This window comes from Myodes glareolus, chromosome 9, assembly GCF_982192425.1.
Source record: "Myodes glareolus chromosome 9, mMyoGla1.1, whole genome shotgun sequence".
NCBI lineage: Eukaryota > Metazoa > Chordata > Mammalia > Rodentia > Cricetidae > Myodes > Myodes glareolus.
This window is the reverse complement of record NC_142034.1, coordinates 32,626,626-32,652,055: the sequence shown is the minus strand read 5'-3', so window position 1 is coordinate 32,652,055 and position 25,430 is coordinate 32,626,626. Positions and strand designations below refer to the sequence as shown.

The 25,430-nt window shown below is 45.7% G+C and overlaps 1 protein-coding gene across 1 annotated transcript; it reads right to left on the bottom strand.

Moving 5' to 3' along the window:
- Positions 1 to 3,852: 3,852 nt before the first annotated feature.
- Pctp (phosphatidylcholine transfer protein) lies at positions 3,853 to 24,909 on the bottom strand. Its single transcript, XM_048446872.3, has 6 exons — positions 24,729 to 24,909; positions 10,703 to 10,820; positions 8,076 to 8,155; positions 6,556 to 6,727; positions 5,430 to 5,497; positions 3,853 to 4,065 (listed from the first exon to the last, which is right to left on the bottom strand). The coding sequence occupies exons 1-6, from the start codon at positions 24,867 to 24,869 to the stop codon at positions 4,000 to 4,002; spliced, it is 645 nt and encodes a 214-aa protein (XP_048302829.2). The 5' UTR covers positions 24,870 to 24,909; the 3' UTR covers positions 3,853 to 3,999.
- Between the last annotated feature and the right edge of the window lie 521 nt (positions 24,910 to 25,430).

Genomic DNA, 25,430 nt, shown 5'->3' with positions numbered 1-25,430 from the left:
ATCTGGAATGGTTTTTCTTTCTCTACCTTCTCCCAGCCAATTCCAAGATACAGTTTTCCTTTGTCTGTCCACCACACCTAGTGTCCCATGTGAAAGCAGCCTCTCTGTCTCCATCCTTCAGCTTGTTCACTGTCTTCCTCAGCCCACCACAGGCTCCTTGAGGGCAGAGGACAGGTCCCTGGTCCGACTCATTCATTCCAGGAACCATCCTGCCTGCCCTCGGTCCTGATGACACCAGCGTTTGGAGAAAGACCTACGGTGACTCAATGTCTCCATGCTCTTGCAGATAGCTCTCGGAACTGACTGGGTGGTGGCTTCCTGATTTGCCTCTTCCAAATCCTCCTGGGAAACAAGAGGTGCTAAGGGCAGGCATTGTGGATGTGGGTCCTGAGGGAGAAATCTCAACCAGAAAGCGAGGCCGGGGCTCCCACTGTGAAACATTTGTGAGGGAAATGACCCTCTCCAGGAAGGACATCAATGCCAAGGTGATCTTTCACTTTGGATTGTTATACAGTGGGGACGATTTGCCTGTGGAAAGGATTTAGCACTATGGTCGCAAACCTTTTGTCATTGGCTTCTCTGTGGAATCCTGGGTAAGCTGGGATGCACCTCGTCCAGACTGTATCATTTCCAAACATCACAGTATATCTTACATATGGCTGAGCAGCAAAACCACCCCTCCCCAGCGCAGGACTAAGGCATTTTCAGGGAAGGACCAGTGGGAACCTCGGGAAGCTAGAATCTCCCCAAACACTGATTCGGAGAGTCAATTGGACTGAATCAATGGAGATGAACCCTTCTGTCAAGATGGGTTTAATCTTCTGAGTTTGCACCATTTGTTCAACTTTTCCCTAAATCACTAGTTCACCCGTTTCCATTTAAATACCTCTGGCGTTCTTTCCTGAGGCCAGTAACTAGTGGGCACTAACTATGTCTATCCAAATAATTGCTGGGCGAGGCAGGCGTGTGAAAAACAAGCCCAGCAATGTAGAGGAATGGGGGCATGTTTCCCACTCTAAAAGCCTGACGGACACACTCAGCTTCCACGGCAAGACCGACGGAGAACTACCAACCACTCCCATGAAGACCAATCACACTTGCTTTTTTCACTACAGTGCAAGAGGTCCCAAATTTCCCCACACATCATATTGTAATTTTATGTCATATAGGATTGTGCTCTACTCCAACTAAGCCAAAAACCATTTGTGACTATATGAATTGATTGGAATTCAAAGATTATTTTGTATCTTGTGAGAGCAGGTGCCCATGGAGGTTGGAGGCACTGGCTTTCCTGGAGCTTGTGAGCCACTGGATGTGGGTGCGAGTGATCAACCTCGGGTACTCTGCCATAGTGGTATACGGCCTTAACCACTGAGCCACTTTACCATTTTTGTAGGCACTTTTCCTAAAATTTGGTGTTATGACAGGAGGTACAGAGATGCGTGGCTGTAATCCCAGGGCCTGGGAAACTGAGGCAGGAGGATTTTGAGTTTGATGTGCAGTCTTCACAGAGATTCTGCCAAAAAAAAAAAAGACAAACAATGTAATTGTTTGGTATTCTTAGCATCCACAAACTCCTTAGCTGTTTTATAAAATGGCTTCATGAAGCTGGAGACAACTCAGCGGTTAAAGCATTGGCTGCTCTTCCAGAGGATCTGGATTTGATTCCAAGCACCCACACGACAGCTCACAACCAGCTGTAACTCCAGTTCCAGGGCATCATTGCCCTCTTCTGGCTTCTATGAGCACTGGATACATAAGTGATGCACAAACAAACATGTAAGCAAAACAGTCATATACGTTTAAAAAAAAAAAACTCCTCAAGAAAAATGGTGCCAGGGGATGGTGATGCACACCTTTAATCCAGCACTCAGGAAGCAGAGGCGGGCAAACCTCTGGAAGTTAGAGGCCAGCATATTCTACAGAGCAAGTTCCAGAGCAGCCAAGGTTGTTACACAGTGAAAGCCTGCCTTGAAAAACAAAACAAAATGAATCAAAACCTCTTTAGGAAAAGAAATGGCTTAAATGACACTGTTTCATGTCAATCTTCTGTTCAAAAACGGTGACCTGATCTTCATGCTTATATTTTAAAGGATCGTTGTCAGGGATCAACTTAGACTCACAATACAGGACAATTGGATGCCCCATTCCTAAAATTAAATACCAGTCACTTATTGATAATGACATTTTAAGGATCATTTTATGAAGCATTCACTTACTTGAATAATCTTATATCCAGGATCAATAGACATATGTCATGGAGTTTAAATTACAGGGAAATGATATTCATTGACAAAGAGTCTGCCTTCACCATCCTTCCTTCCTTCCTTCCTTCCTTCCTTCCTTCCTTCCTTCCTTCCTTCCTTCCTTCCTCCTTCTTTCGTGTTTGGCGTGAACCTATGTACCACTTTTGCTAGCAACCCTACCATCAGATTTAGAAAAACTGAAGAACAGAGTTGAATTTGAAACTTAACTGAAGCCTCTGAACTGGTTCCTCCCAGAAGTCAAATATATGTGGCCTTGAATGTAAGTGAGCTATAAATTCTCTCTTCCTAAAGATTGTAATTTAACGGGTGTTTTGCCAGCCTATGTGCATGGCGTGCCTGCAATGCCTGTGGGCGCCAGAAGAGGGAGTCAGAGCCCCTGGAACAGAAGTTGCAGATGTTGTTGCGCTGCCTTGTGTGTGTTGGGAACCTAAACCTGATCCAGGGTCCTCTGAAAGGGCAGCCGGTGTTGTAAATAGCTGAGTCAGTCTCTCTGGCCTCAAATGTTCATTCTTTCTCTTTTGAAGTCTATGAGCTGGGCCAGGTGTCAGTGCAAACAAAAGAGTCCTAACTAATTCATTCTTCCCAAAAGAAAGAGGTAAGAAGGAAACAGCACACATGAGAAGCGTAAGTCACCGTGTGTTTATTCTTAAGACATGCCTTCCCTCCCAGTGAGAATGCACTGTGAGGACCACCACCTTAACAACCCCCTCTCTTCTGGCTTTGCATCCTGAGTTTCCATATCTGTTCAATAAGGTTTGCACAGAGCAGAGCGATGGGAGCTTTTCCCTGAGGTCACCAAGGCTGTGTCTTGGCCACAGAATATATTTTCCTACAAGAATTCAGGATAAAACGAGGGCTCCGAGAGTCCTTGTTTTGAAGAGGTAGAATTCCAAAGAAAAGGGCAAAGGGTACACCAGATCACTACTTAAGTTTTGCCTGGTTGTAAACTAGTCTTGTGCCTTCAACATCTCTAAACGTTCCAGAAGGGAAGATCACCCTACCACTTAGGAAGACACAATCATAGTGCTGTGCTCAGGCTAGCTTTGAACTTGAAGCCTGGGGCACACGGTAAATGCACAGCTAGAGAGGTAAAGGCAGCGTTTTCCCAGTGGCTTATGGGAAAGGAAAAATCCAGATGTGGGCAATTAGGGAAATGTGGTCATGTCAGTATGTGCTCAGTCAGGCCTGGGATGCTCATAATGGCCCTGATATCACAGCAGCCACCGACCCTGCACAAGTAGGAACATCTGCCTATTACCCCAAATCCCGGCCTATCCAAGTCAACAAAGCATAAAGAGAACGGACATCACCGTGTCTTCAATGTTGGGACATGGAAGGACAAACATAGCCCAAAGGCCACCTCCAGCAGCCACTCCTGAGTTGCAAGACAGAGTATTGAAAAGAGCCTGCTTGCCAGGAAGAGTCACTCTTATGTTTTCTCATTTTTCCTCCAATCACTCATTCCCTTGAGATGGTACAAAAAAAAAAATGTGCCTCGTCCCTGCTGAGGATTTCCCTAACTAAAGACACCCACGCAGAGGCCTCCCACTCAACAGTGGAAGAAGGTAGTTGGCCCTGAAAAGGATTAATGGGGAAGGCAGCAAATGAGCCAGGCAGCCAGCAAGCATGCCTGGGGATATATGTAGACCTATGAAGACGGAAAGAGTGGAGGGAAGGCCGAGCATCCGTTGAGGCACATCCAGAGATGGATGCTGGGGTCCCATTCTCCTTCTTAGGTTTTCTTGGGGTAATTCTGACAAGCTTTCACCATGTCTTTCAAAAAGTTTGGAACTCCATTCTGCAAAGGAAAAGAAAATATGTTTCTATGTATTCTTCATTTTCTGGATTGCGGCAACAGATAACAATGATGGCTTCAGGGGTAATAAAAGAAAATGAGGGCCCTAATCCAATTTCTACATGATACAGTCAGAAAACGACACAAGGCAAGACCCAGCCAGACTGATGCTTCAAAGACGGGGCCTTCAGTTTGACCTTTGCTCATAAAAACTACAGAGCCCTTCTTGAAATATTTATTAAAAAGAAAGGAAAGGGGACTAGTGAGCTGGCTCAGGGCCTAAAAGCACATACTTTCCTTGTAAGGGATATGAGTTCGATTCCCAGCATCCTTATCACTGGCTCACGGTCACCCATAACTCCATCCTCAGGGGCTCCAACGCCTCTTCTAGATTCTGCAGTGTGTACCTACGTAGGCACATCCCCCCACAAGTACACACACACACACACACACACACACACACACACACACCTTCTTAAGAATAAAAAAGGAAAACCAAACTGAAACAAAACAAAAGACAGGATCTGGGATTAGGCTGCTGGATTCTTCCTTAATGAAAAGCTTGCCTTACTGAATTAGCAAGTGGTGCTTTGGGGTTAGAGGGTGGGATTCACAGTTGCTTAGTGTCAAGCACTGGGCAAGACTTTCCATAACTGGCTTCTACTCCATGCAGTAGGTAATACTCACCCTCTTTTTTCTTTTTAAGATTTAAAAAAAAAAATAGGAAGAAAGACAGGGCTTCCCTAACTATACAAAGCATTTCATAGCAAAGCCCGGATTCAGAATCACACCTGGTGCCTACAGGCATCCTTACTTTCCTTTGAGTCTCCTCTGTGCACTCCAGGACCTGTCCAGAGACTGCTGATGCAGGGTGCACAGTGCTGCAGGATCATAGGAGTAGCAGTCTCTAGTGACCCGGGCCACTAGCACACTTCTCTGGCCTTAGAAAATAAAAAGAGCAAGGGCAACAGAACTAGGGCTTCCTTTGGGCTGTCTCTAAGCAAAGTCTGTCTGTCTTACCCTCCACAAGCAGTACCGAAAGCACCCTAGTCCCTACAAGGAGCAGACTTTTGTCTGGAAGTTCCAGAGCGTGATCTTGGAGAGGCTGGGGCCACACCAGCAGGGAAGGGCTGGCATTCCAGTCTAACAGATTCTTTGTCCTTTGTCACAGCCTCCACCCTAGGTGATGCCTATTGCAGCTCTAACCAAGTCACTCAACCAAGCTCTTCATAAAAGAGTCTCATTACCCTAGGACAATGTGTCTCTTCAACAGGACAACCCACAGGCTAAGTCAACATTTGTCAAATGTACATACCCTGCCCCCCCACTCCCTACCCCCCATCCCCGCCTGTCTCCCGGGATCTCACCTTGGCTGCCCAGTTAATGAGCCAGGACGGAATTTGGCCACCCGGGTTATCAAAGTAGTACATAAAAACTAAAGGGGGAAAGAAAAGACAGTTCAGAAGGGGTGGGGGTGAGGACTGGGAGAAATGCAGCAACAAAGCCCTGCTGACCTTCTCTCTTCAGATTCGGGCCCAGAGAGCACAGCGGAAGGGAGCAAGTGATCCCAGTGAACTGCTCCGACCTGCCTTGTGGCTCCTGACACAGAAGCATTGTTGAAAATACAGCCAGGGGAACAACTGGCTGAGACCGCTTAGATGCCCGACAAATGCTAGACACTTGGATGCCATCTCTCATTTCATTATCCTAACAGCCCCCAAGGAGCTGACAATTAACCCAGCTCCTGCATGAGGAAACACCGATTCAGAAGAGTTAAAAGCTGACAGACCTAACAAGCATCAGAGTTACAGTTCAGATTTTTGCCTGACACAGGCCACACTCATGCCGGTATGGTGGAAGGTGGATGCCCGTGCTTTCCTTTTGGGGGACTGAAACTCAGTGTTCCTGAGTCTTTGGCCTTATGCCGAGCAGAACTGTATCCTCCAATGAACACCTGGCAATCCACTGGCCCTCTCCAGGTCCCAGGTCCTACAGCCACAAGACAAAGCTGAAGTGACTCTTTTGAAACCCTCGGGTCTTCCCTCAGTGTTCTGATTTCACCTGGTCGATAAAGAAGGCATGAGTAGCGTGTGGGACTGGAGAGCTGGCTCACCACTCGAGAGCTCTTCCTCCTCTCACAGAGGATCCTGGGTCAATTTCCAGAATCCACATGATAGCTCACAATTATCTGTCAGTTCCAGGGGATCTGAGGCCTTCTTCTGACCTCGAGATATGAGGCAGGAAACACGTGCAGGCAAAACACTCATGCACGTGAAATAATAAAGTAAATAAATCTAAATAAACAAACAAAAATTGCAGGCACTGGGTGAGATTGATACACCTATGTGAAGCTAGGGCTTGACATAAATCTCCAGTCTATGTTCCCAGGCCATGGTTACCCTTAACAAACAAACTTTTGTACCTAACCTGCCTCCTACCTGCCCATCCTTCAAGTGGCCCTGGCTAGCTGCTAACCCGCACCCCAGACTTTACCTCTGCTCCCCTTCTTGCTGTCGCTCTCAATTGCCAGGCTCTGCTTGTACTGCTTCACTCGGATCACCCCAGACTTCTCCGGAAACTGAGGTACCGAGATGTTCTGGGCCAGGACCACGTAGATCTTCCTCCCGTCCACGTTCAGGTCTCGCCGCTGGCGGGTGTAGACATACTGCACAGCCAGTCAAGGCACAGCACCAGTATGGGGAAAGCAGCCCACGGTGGCGGCCACGGAAAGCCGCTCTGTGCCTGTGTCTAGCATATGCTTCCTTCTACTACGACCTCATGTACTGCCTCCTTTTCCTGCAAAGCTAAACTTCACATCCACCCATAGTTCTCGCGTGGAGAGGACTATCACCTACCTATGGGTGATCCCTTGAGCTCAGTTATGCAAAGATCATACTCTTCCTTCTCCAAGAAGGCATACAAAGAGCATTGTTCACATAGCTGTAATCATGGGGAAGCTAGCCAAATGCTCTCGGACTCTGTTTCTCCATCTAGGAAAAGGAAGTGAGCGCTGTTGGTCCTCAGACAGGAACGTTGGGAGTGTTAGAAAATTCCAAGCACAGAAATAGAACTGGCTAGAAATCGTATCAATTCTGTCCTCATCCACAGCTGTAATCACAGACCTCTACACACTGCAGGTGCCCATGTTACAGTTAAAACCGTAGAAAGTCACGTGGTTACCTCAAGTTTTAGTAGGCAGATGTTGTATTTGAGGTAACACTGGTTCGCCAAGAACAGCCAAGTTTTTTCACCTCTAAGCGCATGCACAGAACATTCCCATGGTTGGCAGCACCATTCTCTAACACACAATGGCATCCTTAAACTTCGGTGCATGTGCATCCCGTCTTTATTTTTAAGGTAGCGTACAGAATGGAGTCTTCATCCACACATATTGTCCTTTTCCACCTCCACTGCCCTCAGATAGAGCACTGTCAGGAATCTGTAATACTTGTCACAGAAACAGTAATCAATATACTTAGATTAAGAAAAACTCCTACTATTTAGTCGATTGCTTTACTTTATTACAAAGAAATGGAGAGGAAAGGCATCCAGTGTCCAAAAAACAGCAGTCAAGAGGACCACGCTGGAGAGAGAAAGCTAGAAACAGAGAGAGTGAGGCCTGGTTCCTCTCTCAAACCAATCTGTCATCTCACTTTTGTGGGCCCCGCCTCCTCCTCTGTAAGATCAAAGGGTCTGGACCAACACTCTCCATAAGCTGTTCCTCCTGGACCCAATTCCAAGGCTCATCAATTTCCATCTCTGGACACTTTCTGTGAAAAGGGTTGGGTACCTTCCAGTGACCCTACGTGTGGTTACTATCCTATGGAAATCACACTCTGAAGTCTCTAAAAGTCACACCAGCAGCTGCAACGTTAGCAGATGGCTCCACAAGAATCCAAGAGAGCATTGTCCGCAGCAGCCTTGAAATCAGTGGACCCCAGTGTGATGTTGGTGCCTGGGAACCACGGGACACTGAGACAGCCAAAGAACGAAGCGCTGAACAGAAAGGATACATCTCGGTTGGACAACGGGAAAGGGTACTTCACTTCCCAGTAGGCCACCGTCTGTCCATCACACTCCTTTTCATAGAGCTCTGAAGGAGGACACAGGAAGTTAGTGCATCCGGAAAATCCTGTGGCTTCAAGAAGCCTAGCTAGTCTCACTGTGTGCTAAAACTCTAACTCCAGACATAGACCTGGTTTTGTTTTGTTTTTGTTTTTGAAGCAACAGTATATTTACTATCACTGAAAGCTTGCTGCTCGGGGATGGTCTGGAGTACTGAGAAACGTGAAAAACCTAAATAAGCCCGAGGCTTGTCCATTGTACCAACAGCATGCTGGGATAGAATGCAAGTAACTGGGTATCAAGAACTAATCAGTGGCTTTAAAGCAGGTAAACCACCAGATGTCAGTAGAGCACCAGGAGTTTTGCTTTTGAACCCACCACATACACACACACACACACACACACACACACACACACACACACACGATCAAGGTCTGCTTCCCTACAGTTAGCCGGAGATCAAGGAAGTCACAGGGTCTTGTGTGTTTAGGTTCGTGGCATTTGGGAAAGAAAGGGCTGATAGACGGCTGTGTCCTTAAACAGCCAGAAAGTGGCCGAACCCTAGGTTTCTTGTTTCTTTCCTTTCTCTACAGCAGCCACGGCTTCAGTAACTAAATTCCCTTAATGCCTGTGCTCCTGTGTCAGGACGTGCAGCAGCTCTTGGAGGCAATAGCAAAGGAACTAGAGAGCACATATATGCCTAGGGTTGGGTGGTGGGCTCTCATCTAACCGTCCAGAGAAGGATCAAGGCATCCTTGCAGGAGATGCGTGGTGGTGGTGGTGGTGGTGGTGGTGGTGGTGGTGGTGGTGGTGGTGGTGGTGGTGATGGTGGTGGTGGTGGTGGTGATGGTGGTGGTGGTGGTCGTGGTGGTGATGGTGGTGGTGGTGGTGGTGATGGTGGTGGTGGTGGTGGTGGTGGTGGTGGTGATGGTGGTGGTGATGGTGGTGGTGATGGTGGTGGTGGTGGTGGTGGTGGTATAATTGGCATTTAAAAGACTATTGGTTAAGGAGCTTTGTGGCCCCTCAGCGCCACAGGACACTGAAGACAGTTAAGAAGGGAAAAGATGAGTAGTCTGTTGCCTCTACCTGTTCAGTATTCACAACACACACACACACACACCTGCCTGTCCGTCTCTACTATGAGGTTTAAGTAGGTAAACTGGCAATTTCAGGGCTAGGCAAAGGAACAAGCCACGACTAGGATGATCAGGTGATCAGGGCTTCAGTTTATTCCCACAGTAACTTTAGGCTCAGTGAGAGTCACAGGGCTCTCGGGTACTCCTAAAACCCAGGGGCAGAAAGGCAGGGGGTTCCAGATGGTTCTAGCAAAGCTAACAGTGGCTTCCACTGTACCAGAAACCACAGTGTGAAGAGCTGATAGGAGGAAACAGAGTAAGAGGCTCGGCAGCTACTTTTCTGTTTAAAGTCAGGTGTGTGAGCTGCCGTGAGCAAAGGGGATTGTGGGCTGTCGGCTTCCTCACACTGTTCTCCTCCAGCCAGAACCACATGGCAAACTCTGTATCATATGACAGCATATGGCTGCTGGGGAGAGGGAGACAGTGGCAGTCTGCTCGCTCGGAGAGGCAAGTGGTCTGATGTCCCCAATGACGAAAGCTCTACACAAACGTGAAGGTGCCCGATAGCACGATGAACATTCAGAGACTAAGCGGTCGCTCTGAGATGAACTGTGGAGACCGAGCCCTGGGACTCGGGTTGACTTTGTTAAGAAGATGTGACTCTCTTCCCTAGAGTTATGTGCATGGCTAGAGTCTGAGCCTGTGCCGTCTGGAGGACACTTTCACAAGGAACAGGAATCTGCCTGAGCAGTAGGTCACCACAAGGGAACAGTCTAGAGCTGAAGAAACATTCTGACGGGACTGTGGAAGGGCACAAAGTAGCATTCCTAGAGCCCAGAAACTCCCGAATCTTTCCCCGCCATGAACAATATATTCTTCTTTTTAAAATACAGGGGTGAGCTGCTTTATTGGTACCTGCTGAAGTCTTAACTAAAGACTCCACTTGCCCTTGGCTGACTACACGTTTCTTCCCCAGAGTCTGAGATGGCAGGGGACACTCCCCTTCTAAGATGCAGGTGGCTCCCTGTTTAATGTTTTTCAACTCTATGTAGGCTGTGGATTCTCTCTCTGCCACAGGTCATGAAGCCTTGCCAACATAGCGGGGCGGGGCATCTCCACCCAACACCACCAACTGCTGGTGGCTTCTGAGCAGGCTGCTTTGTGCATTCCCGCCCTAGTGTCCTGGAATCACTCAGGCTCCCACTCCCTCACCTCCTCACATGTGTGTACCCTCACTTATTTAGAGGTCTTTGATCCATCTTCCAAAAGGAAGTCTGGATACCCATCTTCCAAAAAGGCTTCCACGGCTATCAAGGTCAACACAGCTCAGGAAACAGAGCAAAGTAACCTTGAGGACAAAAGGGAGACCAACTCTCAGACAGGGGCAGGGTAAGTACTGGAATTGGCAAGATAGGCTTCAGTCTGGAGTATACAAGACTAAATTAGCCGAGCATACATTAACTTTCTCGGGATTATTTTTTAAGCAACCCATGACTCACCTTTCACATACTGGTCCCATTTTTTCCTGTAGTCTAAGTCCATGTAAACATCTGCAAGTAGAGCTGGTGAGCAACCTTCCAGAACACCGAACACTTTGTACTCATAGAGTCCAGTCGGCTATGGAAACAGAAGCAGGGACAATCTGTTGATACCAGCGCTGAGATCTCATGTGCATGAAGAACAGCTGGGACTGGGGTTCAACCATTGACCTCCTCTATAGAAGCAGGCAGGACCCCTGATTTTATGTATTTTCTAGACAGCTGTAGATACTGGTGGAGTGGGTAGTGGGAAGCACTGGCCAGATGATTTAAGTAGCAAATAAGACAAGTTACATAGTAAATTGTATTTGTGTGTGTGGGGGGGGTCTATGTCAACAGGTAGACAGGAACCATCCCCCAAGACTGCAGGAGAATTGTCTGTATTCTGTCAATCATGTTTTAAATAAACGCTGATTGGCTGGGCAGGAGGTGTAGGCGGGGAAACCAGACAGGAAGTGAAAATGATGCAAGGAGAGCAGGAGAATTCTGGGGTAGAGGAAGTTAATTCCTCCCACTCCTGCCCAGGTAACTGAAGCAGCAGGATGTGATCTGTCCCACTGAAAAAGGTACTGAGCCACATGGCTAACATAGATCAGAAAAATGGGTTAATCAAGATATGAGAGTTAGCCAGTAAGAGGCTAGAGCTAATGGGCCAATCAGCTTTATAACTTATAGAGATCTCAGTGTGATTTTTCTCTGGGACTAAACAGCTGGGAGAACTGGGCAGGACAAAATCCCCAACAAGCAGGCCCCCCATGTTACACAAGACTTATCAGAATATTATATTACAAATGTCAGAAGGACCAGTAATTGGGAGATGAAGAAAGACATGCTTAAAGAGAGAAGTCTGGAAACTGTGTTCCAGTGGTAGGAGCTGCGGGTAGACAGACTGTAGAGTCAAGACACCAAAGAACCTGGAAAACCATGGTAAGAGGTGAAGTTTTGATTGTCATCGCTCTGGAAAACTAAAGATCTTTGTGGACTGAGGCATGACCAGATATGACTAGGGATAGATTAGGAATGACCAGACCTAATTAAATTTCAAAGGATTGGTAGGTAGTCTTGGTAGAGAACAGTGCCATAGGCAAACAGAGATGACCTTAACACTCAGTGCACTAATTCACGTACTAGATGGCAACTAAAATCAGGGAGCTAACAGATATAGTGGGGATGCCACAAAGGTAGAGCCAATAGGAATTGTTGCTGGAAAGAAGGGGAGAGGGAAGCAAGGAGAACTCTGTCAGCCATTGCTGGACATGGCAGGTGGGGGAGTGGTCCTCGCTGACAGAGAAGAAGCTGGAGAAATGGGGATCGATGAGCTACCTGACCATGCAAGAGTTCTAGCTTGGTCTCTTTGACTTACAGATACCAGGTATATATTTATGTTACATAGTCAGTCAGAGTTCTGAGGGAGGGGCATATTTTATATATCCACTGCGTGCAATGAAACTAATGCCTTTGATAAAGTCATTTACAAGATGGGTTTTTCAATCGTTTTTATCAAAATCATGTTGAAACAGATGGTCCTGTTGTTTAGAAAAAGACAAGTTCTAGATTACATGTACAAGTGAGTTCCTTTGTTCTCAAGTCAAGCCACACCCTTGTCTGTGAGGATTCTATGCTCCAGGTGGCCCCACTATACATTTCCCTGGGTACAAAGGCAACTCCCAGTTCCCTGAACCTGCCTGGTCTGGCTTAGTGTCCCTAGTGCTAAGACAAAAGCAAGCAAGCAACAAGCAAATGGATAAACACAGCTGATAGATGGGCTTCGGGTTCCATCAACTACTCTAAAGAAGCTCCTTAGACTCATGTCAAGGACCCATGTGAAGTCTAAGAAAGTCTTGGGAGTTCTTACTACAGAGTGACTTCCAACTCAGCTGAATATGATTTAGCGTACCAAATCATATCCCAGTGTAAGAATCTCAAATGGATGTGAAGGAACTCTGGCTGAGATGGAAGGTGAAATGAAAAGTGAATCCATAGTGATCCGCCAGCTGTCCAAGCACATGACTTGTCACCAAGGCTCTCTACTAAGCAGATGGTAATTGGGTGTATCCAAGACCTGTGTACCTCAGCATAGTGATGTCCTGAATGAAGGGCTATCCTTGGGATCCGATGAGAGGCCTCAGGAGAAACAACTTCTCCCCACCCTCACTACACTGACAGGAAAGACTAGGGTGAGGGCTTCTCTGAGTGTACCCATTTACACCAGGATGGGCACATTTTAATCAATGGAGAGAGAATGGATGTTTGTTGGGGTAAATACAGTGTAATGATTCTTTTTCTGGCCCTCCAGCCAGCTCCCAAATAATGACATGAAGACTCTTATTAATTATGAAACTTTGGCCATTAGCTTAGGCTTATGCCACTAGTTCTTATAACTTAAATTAACCAATTTCTATTCATCTGTGTTCTACCACCTACCACCCATGCCCATCCTGTGTCCTCCGTGTCTCCTTGTATCTCTCCTGTGCCTCATTTTCTCCTCCTACTTCCTCTCTTTGCCCAGAAATTCCTGCCTAGCTAGCTGTTGGTTGTTCAACTCTTTATTAAACCAATCACAGCACTATGTCTTCACACAGTATATAAATATCCCACAATAATAGAGGTCCTATTTCTATATATACTCACTCAAAACACGGTTATGGTAATGGTCGTGGAGTTTTCCATGATTTGCTCTAGATATCTACAAAAATTAAGACAACACTGTATTCTTAGACTAGGTCCCTTCTGTTCCCGAATGCAATCACATCCCTCCATGACCCTGATTCTATCTGTATCACAGAAGAGGACCAGAAAGTCAAAGAGAAAAAATAGAATGACCTACAGTTTGCAAGGACACAGAAGAATGAACTATTGTGGTGACTTCCTTTAGTCCCTCCCATCACAGCAGGACAGAGAATTGCCAGCACTCCAGAAGAACAAGACTATTGGTGCCCCCTTCCTAATCTCTCAGTCCCACATTCTTTTGCTGAGCTCCCCAGCCTCTCCCAAATTCCTGCATCAAAACACATTCTTGTTCATGATTTCTAAATGGATATAGCAAACATACTCATTTCTATTTCATCCTTTAAAAGATAAGGTGAATTTTAATCATTATGAAAACAATCCATATTTGTTGTAGAAAGTCTGGAGACATTATAAAGAACAATTTAATGAGAGATTTGCACCTCATAATTTATAAGTATCTGCCAATAATATTTGATGGTATTTCTTTAAAGGGAACAGATATTTGTCTATGTGAGCAAATGGATTATAAAATGGTATTAACAGGTGGTATTCTTACCTCAAATTTATTAGTATATTAAGACTATGGAAAGTTCACATAAAACAATTTTTCACTAAATACATTTCTGTTCCAGAATATTTTATAGAAATAAGTATTTCAAAAAAATCATAAAACATGCAGTTCAAAATCCCAGTTCATTTTTTCATTAGGAACATTTTCTCAGAGATGAGGGTTAGGATGCGAGCACTGACATTCAAAGGTTGTCTGCACTCTTTTTAAATATTTATAAAGCTTATGCAGCAGAGTGTACTCTCAGAAGCAGTGAATAAGCAGCTCCCTGGGATTAGGTATAACTGTCTTACAATTTCATGTAGAAAAACACAATGCTTAGCTTTACTTAAACAGAATTTATATTAACAATGTATGGGGCCTTTTAAAAATTAGATTCACAAATCATTTGAAAATTTTTGGGTTATTTTTCCAAGCTTACAAACACTGTAATAAATAATTCCATATATGCTTATGCAAGAGATGCTTGGCTCCTCCTGAAGCCTCCCACAACTACCTCTAAAAAAGTGACTCACAGTCCTCATTTATGGCAAAATATACAGGGTGTGTAATGCTCCATTTCTACGACCATTTCTTACACTTCAGATACTGAAAGGTTATGTGGGTGGAGGTGAGTTAACCAATATCACACATGGAATACAATAGCCAGAAGGAACAAGGTCTTGTTGATATGATATACATCCATGTTCTTCCTTGCTGGGTAAGCTCTCATGAGAATATGAATGGCTAGTAACTTTTCTAGTCTCCTGTGAAGGAGAGCATTCAAGCAATGTTCTCTCCTTGCTTCCAATGGGGACATGGTATTTGGATCTGTTCTATCTCTTCTGAGACCGAAAAGCAAATAATTAAGAAACAGCAGAGAAGAAAGATTCATAGCCACTGGCATGATGAATCAGCTACACTGATATCCACGCTGCAGATCTATGTTACTAGCTATGTTAGAGCAAAAAAATACCTTTATTGAGGGCATCCTCAGTCTAGTGTTTTATTACTTGCCCCGAAAAGCAATCCTAACTGATTCAAGTGGTCGTCACTGACATTACAGACTTTATTTGAAACTTGTGATACTAAGAAATGGTGAAAGCTTTAAAAAAAAAAAAAAGACCATGTAGGGATGACAACATAAGTTTGGATCCCCAGCACCAATGTAAAAATTCTAGGGAGGTCGAGACAGAAGGACCATGCCATGGGGTTTGCTGACCAGCCAGTCCAGTCAGTCAGTGAGCTTCAGATTCAATGAAAGATCCTTTCTCAAAACAAGATGGAAGACTGGAGAGATGGCTCAGCAATTAAGAGCACAAGCTGTTCAGGACCTGAATTAAGCCCCAGCACCCACATCAACAGCACTCCAGTTCCAGGGGATCCAGCATCCTCTTCTGGCTCCTTGTGCATAGACATGCACTGTAGTACATGTGAACTCAATTAAGCACACATAAATAGGTAGGTGGTAGGTAGGTAAGTAGGTAGGTAGGTAGATAGATGCTGGATGGATGGAAGATAGATAGATATATAGATAGATAATATATGGATAGATAATTTATAGATGATAGATATATGATTATAGGTAGATAGATAGATAGATAATATAGATAGATAATAGATAGATAGATAGATAGATAGATAGATAGATAGATAGATAGATGATAGGTAGATAGATGACAGACAAACATGTGGACACATGCATACACACAAAAGAAAACTTTAAAATCCCAACTCCACATCCTTTTTGGTTTGTAATACTTAATACAAAGGAAATACAAAACAACAACATAAACCAGTCCCCCATATGACAGAAAAGACTCTCAAACACACAGGCCTGAGCAGACCCTCAAAATTCCCTTTCTTTGCTTCATAAATGATTAGCTGATCTGCCTGCTCTCACTGATCAATAAAAACAAAACATTTAACCAAACTAAATAATCTTTTCTCCTTGCTTCAAGGCCCTGATCTCTGACCCATCCTAACTTGAGCCAGCTACACTCTCTCTCGTGAAGAGACTGGGCTCAGGGTAAAGGACTTTCTGCTCTCTTGTCCAACTGTGCCACCCTTTCATCCCACTTTCCATGCATGGCTCTTCTTAACCCTGTTTACTACTGTTTACAAAAGTCACTTGCTTAACTTTCACAGTGTCGAAGACCTTAGGGTCAAAGAACTCTCCCCATTGAAACAGTCACCACTTCCTGAAAGTCTCTATCGCTAGGTCTATATTGATTCTTCACATTACTCTAAATCAGAGTGGCAGAATAGTGTTAACACTTGTGAACATTTGAAAGACCATGGGATCATGTATCAATCCACAAAACACTGTAGAAATTCAAAGCATTGCTAAAAAGCATTGTCAAGGAAAAAGAGAAAGGACCACGTGGGTGCTTTGAGAGTAGCGGAGTTTCTCTTGACTCCTGGTGAATGTCTTAGCTACTTTTCTATTGCTGAGAAGAGATGCCATGACCAAGGCAACTTATAGAAGAGTTTACTGGGGGCTTCCTTACAGTTTCAAGGGTGACTCTATGACCACCATGGTGGGGAGCATGGCAGTAGGCAAGCAGACATGGTGCCAGAGTGGTAGCTGAGAACTTACATCCTTGTCTGAAAATAGGAGACAGAGACAGAGACAGAGAGAACGGGAATGCTGTGGGCCTTTGAAATCTCAAAGCCTGCTCCCAGTGACACACTTGTTAGAGTGACCTCTTTAACAAGACTCTCCCTCCTAATCCTTTCCAAATAGCTTCACCAAGTGGGAATCAAGCATCTGAACAAATGAGCCTCTGAGAGGCTTTAAACCACCACAGTGAGCTTAATAACTTGAGCAACTAGACTGATTATCACTGGTTCCAACGCCATGCTGAAGCCATGGCTTATGCTGATAAAGAATAAGGAAATATGTCAATGAGCAGATCTAATGTAGATTTATGATGGAAAAGTGAGGAAGAACTCAAGAACATGCCTTATGCATGTTCCCTTCATCTATTTGAAGAAGTCACCCTACATTGCTTGTTCAATCAGGTGAGTGACCTAACGATCCTCAGTGGGCCCTGCCCTTCTTCCTAAGAAGAGCTAACTATGGTTTCAAAGGGCTGCTACAGAGGATGTTAAATTGATGGTTAATGTTTAATTTTACAGAGACACCAAGGACTAAACATGCCCTTCCACTAAGTTACTCATAAAAAACTCACAAACTGGCAGGAATTTAGGCTCTCACCTCTGAGAAGTGATCAGCCACAGGCTATGTCTTAACTTCACCCCTCACCATGTGTTTCCCTTGGTGATCCATCAGGGGTCACCACAACAGCCACAAGGTTTGTGTGGAGAAGTTTTTCCAGCCCTTAGACATGCTATGATCCTTTCAATAATACTGGGAATTGTTTTATTAGTCCTAGTTTAGTTTTCTAATAATTTTATAGTCATGATCTTATTGAGTCATCAGCATGGTCTTTGAGGTAGACAGAGAAATTGCTGTGGTCTCCATTTTTTTTTAATATGAGGAAATGAAACTCAGAGATATTGAATTATTAAGTCTGATCATTAGTATCAGGTCAAACAGAGGGAGACTGTGAGTTTTTTGATACCAGTTCCCTCTGCCCCAAGAGCATCTCATTTAGCTCCATACTCTCTACATGTCTTATCCAAACCACAGGCTAATGATTCAGGTCAAGAAGGCCCATCACATAAGATTAGGCAGGGACCACAGACCGATGATGTGAAAGACACCAGAGACTTGCTAGGAGTCAGCTGATGACACAAGCTTGCACAACCTGTCCCTTCTGCCGCGCTAGCTTCAGAGTGGACTTTTATTGGATGGTCTTCCTGAGTCTCTATGCCTGGTGCTTTTGCCCAACAGTGCTCTGGGTGGCCAAAGTGTTGTTTTAGATGCTGCTTCTGGAGAAGTCAGACTCCGACCAGAAGAAAAGCAGGGCGGCAGTAAGGATAATGTTCTCAATGTTAACGGACTAGATGTGGATGTTTTCCACTGTGGTCCCTAAGCATTGTCTCCTGAACTCTGTAGCCAGAAAGGACAGCACAGTGATGACCGCATGGGCTTGGAGCCACAAGCTAAACTGGGCTGAACCTACGTTCTCCACCTGCAAATGGGTCGAAGAAGCACTTCCACTCATGGAATGAATCCAAGGGTCACATCAGGTGACCCAGCAGAAGTCAATGAAGGGTATGCAGATATTCGATCTCCTCTTCCCAGGTTAGAAGTGAGGACTGAGAACCGCAGATATCTACTTACACCTCCATGTCGCCTGCTCTACACCAGGCACTGAGCTTAGGGACATATCAGCATCTCCCCTTTACAAACGAAGAATCAGAGGCTTCAGAGAGAGGACGTGTGGCTAGAAAACTGCCATTGACGTGACTAGATCTTAAGATGGGAGTTTGGTTCTGGTTGGTCATCTAAACACCAAACTGTCTTTTCTAGGAAAAGCCACGCAATTTACTTTCATTTGCACTGTTAAGATCATCAGTGAGTTCATTTGACCTCAGCAGAAGAATTGCCGTGTATTTACGTGAGAGAAATGGAAAGTGTCCAAACGCTGTTTACGGCTGACCTTCACAAATCCCACATAGAAATAATTACTTGGGGATATCACCTGGCCACACCACATCCCCGCCTCGCCCTGACCTGACCAAGATAGAGGAACCATCCATGCATGGCCCTCATTTGTGGAACTCCTCTACTTTTCATCACTAACTCAAGGCAGCCCAAGCCCCACTCTTTGCTCAGTCCTTGTGAATGCTCCCTCTGTTGTGCACTGACTTGGCCTCTCACAGAAGAGTACATTTCTATTCCTCAAGGGGACAAGGTGTCCTTGTCTAGCTGTGGATGCAGACCAACTCCAGCTATTCTATGGGACTTAATAAATTCAGGGGGCATAAAAAGCAGGCATTTTTCTGAAAATGAAGTCAGGGGTCAAAGATGAAGCTGCTATGGCTACAGACCGTGAAGAACACAGTTGGTTAAATCTATGAAATATTTAAGTTCTAAGAAACTGCAATGGGTTTAAAACCTAAGGGTTGCAGATAGCTAGCTAAAATAATGATTGCTAACACTCTCTGAGCCCTTACTGAATACCAGGTAATGAACCGACCATTTGCATGGCTTCTCTTATTTAGTTCACATAATGATAATATGAGGTATGAACTATTAGCCCATTTTTCAGACAAGGAAATTGAGGCTTAAAGGTGTTCAGAGGGATGTCAAAAATGGTAAATTTATGGATAAAAACTTCTATTCAGCATTACCCCCAATATTTCTCTGGTTCAGTTGGATATTGGTATAGACCATGGACCCAGTAAATTCAAGTATTACTCTATGAATCGTCAACCTGTCTCAGGGGTCTGCAGGAAATAAAAAGGTTTTCACCATACTTGAAGCCCCCAGCAGAGGGGTGATGAGAGACAGGACAGAGCACAAAGCTTGGAAACAGAAGTGAGGCGTCCTCCTCAACCTCATCCCCACAAATCTAAACCTTGGGATCAGCCTTATCACACCGCTCACACACTCACCCTAAGAGCGAAGAAAGGCTGTCCCCTTTCTCTACACACTTGGGGGAGGGGAAAGAGGCGAAAAGTGGCCTCTTTATCCAGCGGGATACAGGTGCCCAGCTTGTAGACAGGCTGGCCCTGCTTGTTTGTGAGCTACAGTTCAGGGAGTGTCCTGAGTCTGGAAACTGTCCTATCCATCACAATGGTAGGAGGAGCAGGCAAATCAGGCCTCTCATGCTCCAGGGAAAGAAGTTTGTGGTGCAAGTTGGATTAGATCCAGCTACGGGACAGTAGAAGCTTGTAGTCCGCAGAGACTCTTGTTAGCTCAGGTCGCCTGTGCGTCTCTCCTCAGTTCACAGCACAGCTGGATCAAGGCATTTTCACTGTCCTCTGGAGCAGGCCTGGAAGACTTCGTGAGGTCAGCAGCACCAGGAAGAGCCACCACTGGGAATGGTGGGAGGTCAGCAGCACCAGGAAGCACTGGGAATGGTGGTGACTGTTGGTTCCTCACCTAGCTGAGACACAACCAAGGACTAGTCCACACCAGGATGGAGAGATATCCTACAATGTCATCAGACAGAGCCTTTCGATCCAGCATCTGCCTAAACCACACTTGTGACCTCTGTGTGCCAGACTCGGTCTATAGTCCATATTGTTGACAACTGCCGTGGTAACACAGTCCAAAGCTGCTGCAAGACATGACTATTGACCACTGGGAAAGATCACTGGGTCACTAGCCCAACCATTAGGAACAGCTCTTCTAACAGACATTGGCTTTGGCTTCAGTAGTCACTCCCCTTGTTTTCATCTGTTTATAACCTTCCTCATTTCCCAAGGACTCTCCTGCCTCTGACCATACTTCTCAGTATTAGAAAGCCCACAGGAGCCACAGTAGACGATCCCTAGACATCAGTGGTTCTGATGTCCAGAACAGTCTCTGGACCAGCAGCCTCATCAACAGACAAACATGCCACGCAGAAGAACACACAAGGTAGGATCAACATCGAGGCTCTAGGCCTATGTAACCATGGTCAGACATCTTTAAGTAGGTACTGGGGATTTGAACTCAGTCCTCTTGCTTTCCCCAGAAGTCCTCTTTCCTGCTGAGCCATCTCCCTACTCTCTCCCTCCCACTACTTGATTTCTTCACAGCATTTTATTACCCAATATCTCTTTATAATCTAGGGGGTTTATTCCCATCAGTGAATCCAGTTCATGCTCAAAAGGCTTATTTGGTGAATGATCTCCTTCACTCACCACTGCCTGCAAAGGCCGCAACACGTGACTCCCCTGAATGACAGAATGAATGAGAATAGGGCAGAGTTGAGATCTGAACTCAGGACTGCCTGCCTTCAAACTCATCATGTGCTCTTCACATGATGCCACAGGGCAGCCTTGGCCTAGTTTTGCTCAGTTCCAGAAAGAGAATGTGTCCTTGCCTCCCAGCAAGCCGCACATTTGAGAATGATTTTATCCAAGCAGACTAGCTCTGGCCAGTTAATTCTCCCAAGGTTTTCTGTGGCTGCTTCTCATTTCTACCTGTGTGATAAAAGAGGAAGCCCATGCCTCCCCAAATTCTGGATTTGTTTGAAAGAGTGGATGAAGACATATATGAGAGAGTATGTTGCATGTGGTATGTTGCTAAATTATTACCACTACAACATGGATAGAAAAAAGAAACAAGTAGATTATAAAACAGAGAAAGTTCAAGCAAAGTATAGCATTGGAGAGAACGATCCTGGAGAAACTCTCCGTGTGGAACAAGTTGTGACCGAATAAAGGGGAAAACCAAAGATTTGCTTGTCAAAAGTTCCCATCTAAGAAGGTATGGTGGTGGTATGTGCCCATAAATGCCAGCGCTCAGGAGGCTGACAGAGAAAGATCTCTGGGAGTTCCGGGATAACCTGGGCTACACAGTGAATACCACACCAGTTAGAGCCACATGATGAAACTCTGTCTCAAAATAGATAAATACAGTTACAAGAGGAAAAGTTCCCATTGTCCAACAACAGGATTCAGAATCATTTGCATCACTTTACGCAATGGCACAAACTTACTTTTTAATTTCAGATAGAATTTACTACATTGAAGAATCTTCCAAAGCCTCGGCATTTGTTTTAATATTTTTGAAGTATCATAGTAAACCTATCACAGGCACATTTAGATGTGATCGAAGTTTTGAGTCTCCCTATCCTCTTCATTTTAGTAAAGGATGTTAAGTGGGGAACCATAAAGAGCCTCCAGATTACTACTCAGATGAACTACCTCGGATGCTGAAGATGGGAGGCCAAGCTGCCAGTCATCAATGGCCACCATGAGGCCATCATGAACATTCCGAGCATGATCCTTAAAGACTCATCAGCGCAGGCAAAAGTGACACTGTCTTAGAGTCACAGAATTTCATTTATATCTCATAGAGCATCCATAACTAGTGATGGGGTATATAAGAACTCTTTGGTTTCTTTTTCAATACATTAATAATGAGGCAGTACATCTCCCCCAGGATAATCCATCTCACATTTCAGGTGTTTCACCAAATGGTAGTGCAGGAGGTAGGATAGGGAAGGGGCTTCCTGGGCAGAAGAACTGAGAGTTACTCTTGTAGCACTCCCTAATCCTAAACCTTGGATGGATCATGGACCCTCCCCGATTCCTTTATCTTCATAAACAGAAGATGGCCTAAATGTATGAGAATGGGGAGTCACTGAGCTGTGAATGGGCAAGCTAAGACCTTAGCATCCCCCCCCCCCCCCGCCCGCCAGGCTGTGTGTGCCTTCTGCTCAGAGAGGCGGAGGGCTTAAGGAACAACTGTGGAACCAGACAGCTGGGTTCAGATGTTGGTTCTAATGTTGATAAACCAGCTTGTTCCCTCCACACACCCGTTTCCATACGGGTAAAACGGCAATGATCAACAGTGTCTATCCTAGGCTTGAAGTTAGAAACGAGCAAGCCAATATCTGGTGCCTGGATTATAAGAAAATGTGCAGCAACTGTTAGCTATTACAATGACTGGTGGTAATTCTGTGACTAAGGGTGACATTGTAGCAACTGTTAGCTATTACAATGACTGGTGGTAATTCTGTGACTAAGGGTGACATTGTAGCAACTGTTAGCTGTTGCAATGACTGGTGGTAATTCTGTGACTAAGGGTGACATTGTAGCAACTGTTAGATGTTACAATGACTGGCGGTAATTCTGTGACTAAGGGTAACATTGTAGCAACTGTTAGATGTTACAATGACTGGTGATAATTCTGTGACTAAGGGTAACATTGTAGCAACTGTTAGAAGTTACAATGACTGGTGATAATTCTGTGACTAAGGGTAACATTGTAGCAACTGTTAGCTAGTATAATGATTGGTAGCAATTCTGTGACTAAGAGTAACATCTAAGGGCGGACAGGATAAGATTATTATCTTTCTTTCAGGTCTGGAATGTATGGGATACAGGACACTGAAGAGAGGGAAGCCAAGAAACCAGTTAAAAAGATGAAGCAATATGAGGTGAGAGGTGCTGAGAATCCAGCCTGGAAAAGGAGAGAAAGCAGAGGGAAATAGATGGGGTGCCTGATACACAACTTGGCAAATGTCTCAATAGGTGGCTGGCAGGGAAGGTCTAAGGATCAGGGAGATGGCAGAAGAGTTTTGTCTAAAGTGTCCACTTCACAGGAGGGCTGCTAAAGTCTCATTAGGATGTTAATTCTGTCTGTTCTGCACGACACATCTCTTGCTCATCTTATAACCAGTTGTCCTGCTAGACGATAAGCCAAGTTTGGGGAGTAAATGACTGCCGTCCTTAGCAAAAGATGAGTACAGTGGGCATGTGAGCACATGGGTGCATGTGAGCACGGTTATCGGAAGACAAAACGGCAGCTAGAAGCTCTCTATGTGCACTGAAGTGTAAGGGAGGCATATCATGGCCAGGCTGACAATTATCATCAGTAAATTACCGTCCCTAGCATGGCAGAGGCACACGGTGAAATTTCCCATTGCTGACCTCAAGAAGGATTCCCAGCCCCAGAGGCCTGTGAAAGTACGTTGATGCCAGCTGCACGGTGACCTCAAGAAGGAAGTACGGATGACCTTCGCTGACAGGCCTCTACCTTTACCCACCAGAAGCTTCCTCTATTTTCACAAATTATACCACAAACTACTTTTACCAGGCTGTGGACCCTCCAACTGCACCTTTGTCATGACCTTCCCTGGCCCTCTGGGTAGTTATTTCATGCCTCCGAATCCGTTTCCACTCTAACACTCTGGTCTTGTGCCAGGGAACTTTGGTTGACTATGGCAAATCAATGAGGACAAACCTCTGGTTTCTCCCACCTGGGGGCTACTTGGTTCTAGAAGCTTCCAATAAAATGCCACAAGATGCTCAGCAACCAACCCCACTCCTCCTACAGTCTCCACTGCTCTTTCTGCCTGAAGCTTCACAAGCAAGTTACTAAATACTGCTTCAAATTGGAACCCAAAGAAGACAGCCCCTAAAATGCCGAGATTACTGTTGTCACCTCTTGGCCACTCTGAACACCCCAGTCTCTCAGTCTTGTCTCTTTCCCACCTGTCTCAGAATATGGACCCTCCCCACCCCACACAGTACTGGGACCCATCTGTCCGAAGGCATGTCCTCCACAGGCATGAGCATGGTCTAGGAATCAGTTGACGAATGTTTTAACTCTATCGTTGACTGCTAACGAACTACTTCCTGAGTTGGGCCAAAGCCCCAAATTACTCATTTCCTACTGTCTGTTAACTGATCGCCGCCAAATGCCTTTCTCTTCTGAATGAAGATAGCCACACACTCCCAAATGCCTATAGGCACACCATTCCAGCTCCGTATCTGAACAGTGTATTGAACGCATTATATACTGAAAGTCCGGACCCTCAACCGGTACCTTTGGCACTCTGCCTGGTCTCCAACCACGGACCATTAAATACAATTCCCTGCTCCCAGGTCGTTTGATGTTTTTGCAAACGCGACAGAGTAAAACATAAAGCATAACAATCCACAAAAATCCGGCAACAAGAATGACCTGAGGCTGAGCTCGGATAACTTCCAAAACACATAGGATCTGCATGGGGCAAAGTAACTCAGAGGTGCCTGGTCACTCCCGCACAGCACAGCTGCCAGCTCTGTGGGGAGTCCTGACCGGGGTGGGTACTCAGGGCCCTGATCTCCTCCAGCAGGCGGGTCAGCCGCTACCTGGTCGAGCAGCCTGTAGATGGTGATGCCCGAGGCCTCCACCAGCAGCTGCCAGTCGGCCCCGGCCAGCGCTGGCTGCTGAAGCTCCGCGCAGGCCTCCCGGAACTGCTCGTCCGAGAAGCAGCCGGCGGCCCCTGCCATCCTTCCGCAGCCGGGATACAGCGCCCCGAGCGCAGGTCACCCACTGGCCCTTAGAGAGCTCGGGGGCAGTGCCACAAGGTGGCCCCAACCTGATTGGCAGGGAAGAGAAAAGGCGGGACTTGGCAGAGGTGGCAGGGCGTGGGTGTGGCACGGAGCGAGATGGATGGGAGGGAGAGGGACAGAGGCTGGAAGGGGTGTGCCTAGGCCTCAAAATGGGCGGGGCTAAGCAAAGGGTGAGAAGAATGGAAAAGAAAACTAGAAAAAAGCAAGAGCTAGATTGGGAAAAGAAGAAAGAGCTGAAGAAGTAGACTTCGGTCGATGGGGGAGGGCGTCCTATAATCACCTCCACAAGCTTCAAACCTGTGTGGGACTGGCTGCTACCTGCCTCTCTGAAGATGGAAGGTGAAGCGACACTAGCCCACTTGCACAATGGCTCTAGTAGGCCTTGTGACCCCCCCTCACCCCCCCCCCGCCACTTCCCTCGGCCTTGCTAAAAACTGTTAGATTACATTCCTAAAGCTAGCCACTAAGGTGTTCCTTTATATGTTCACTCCTTCCTGA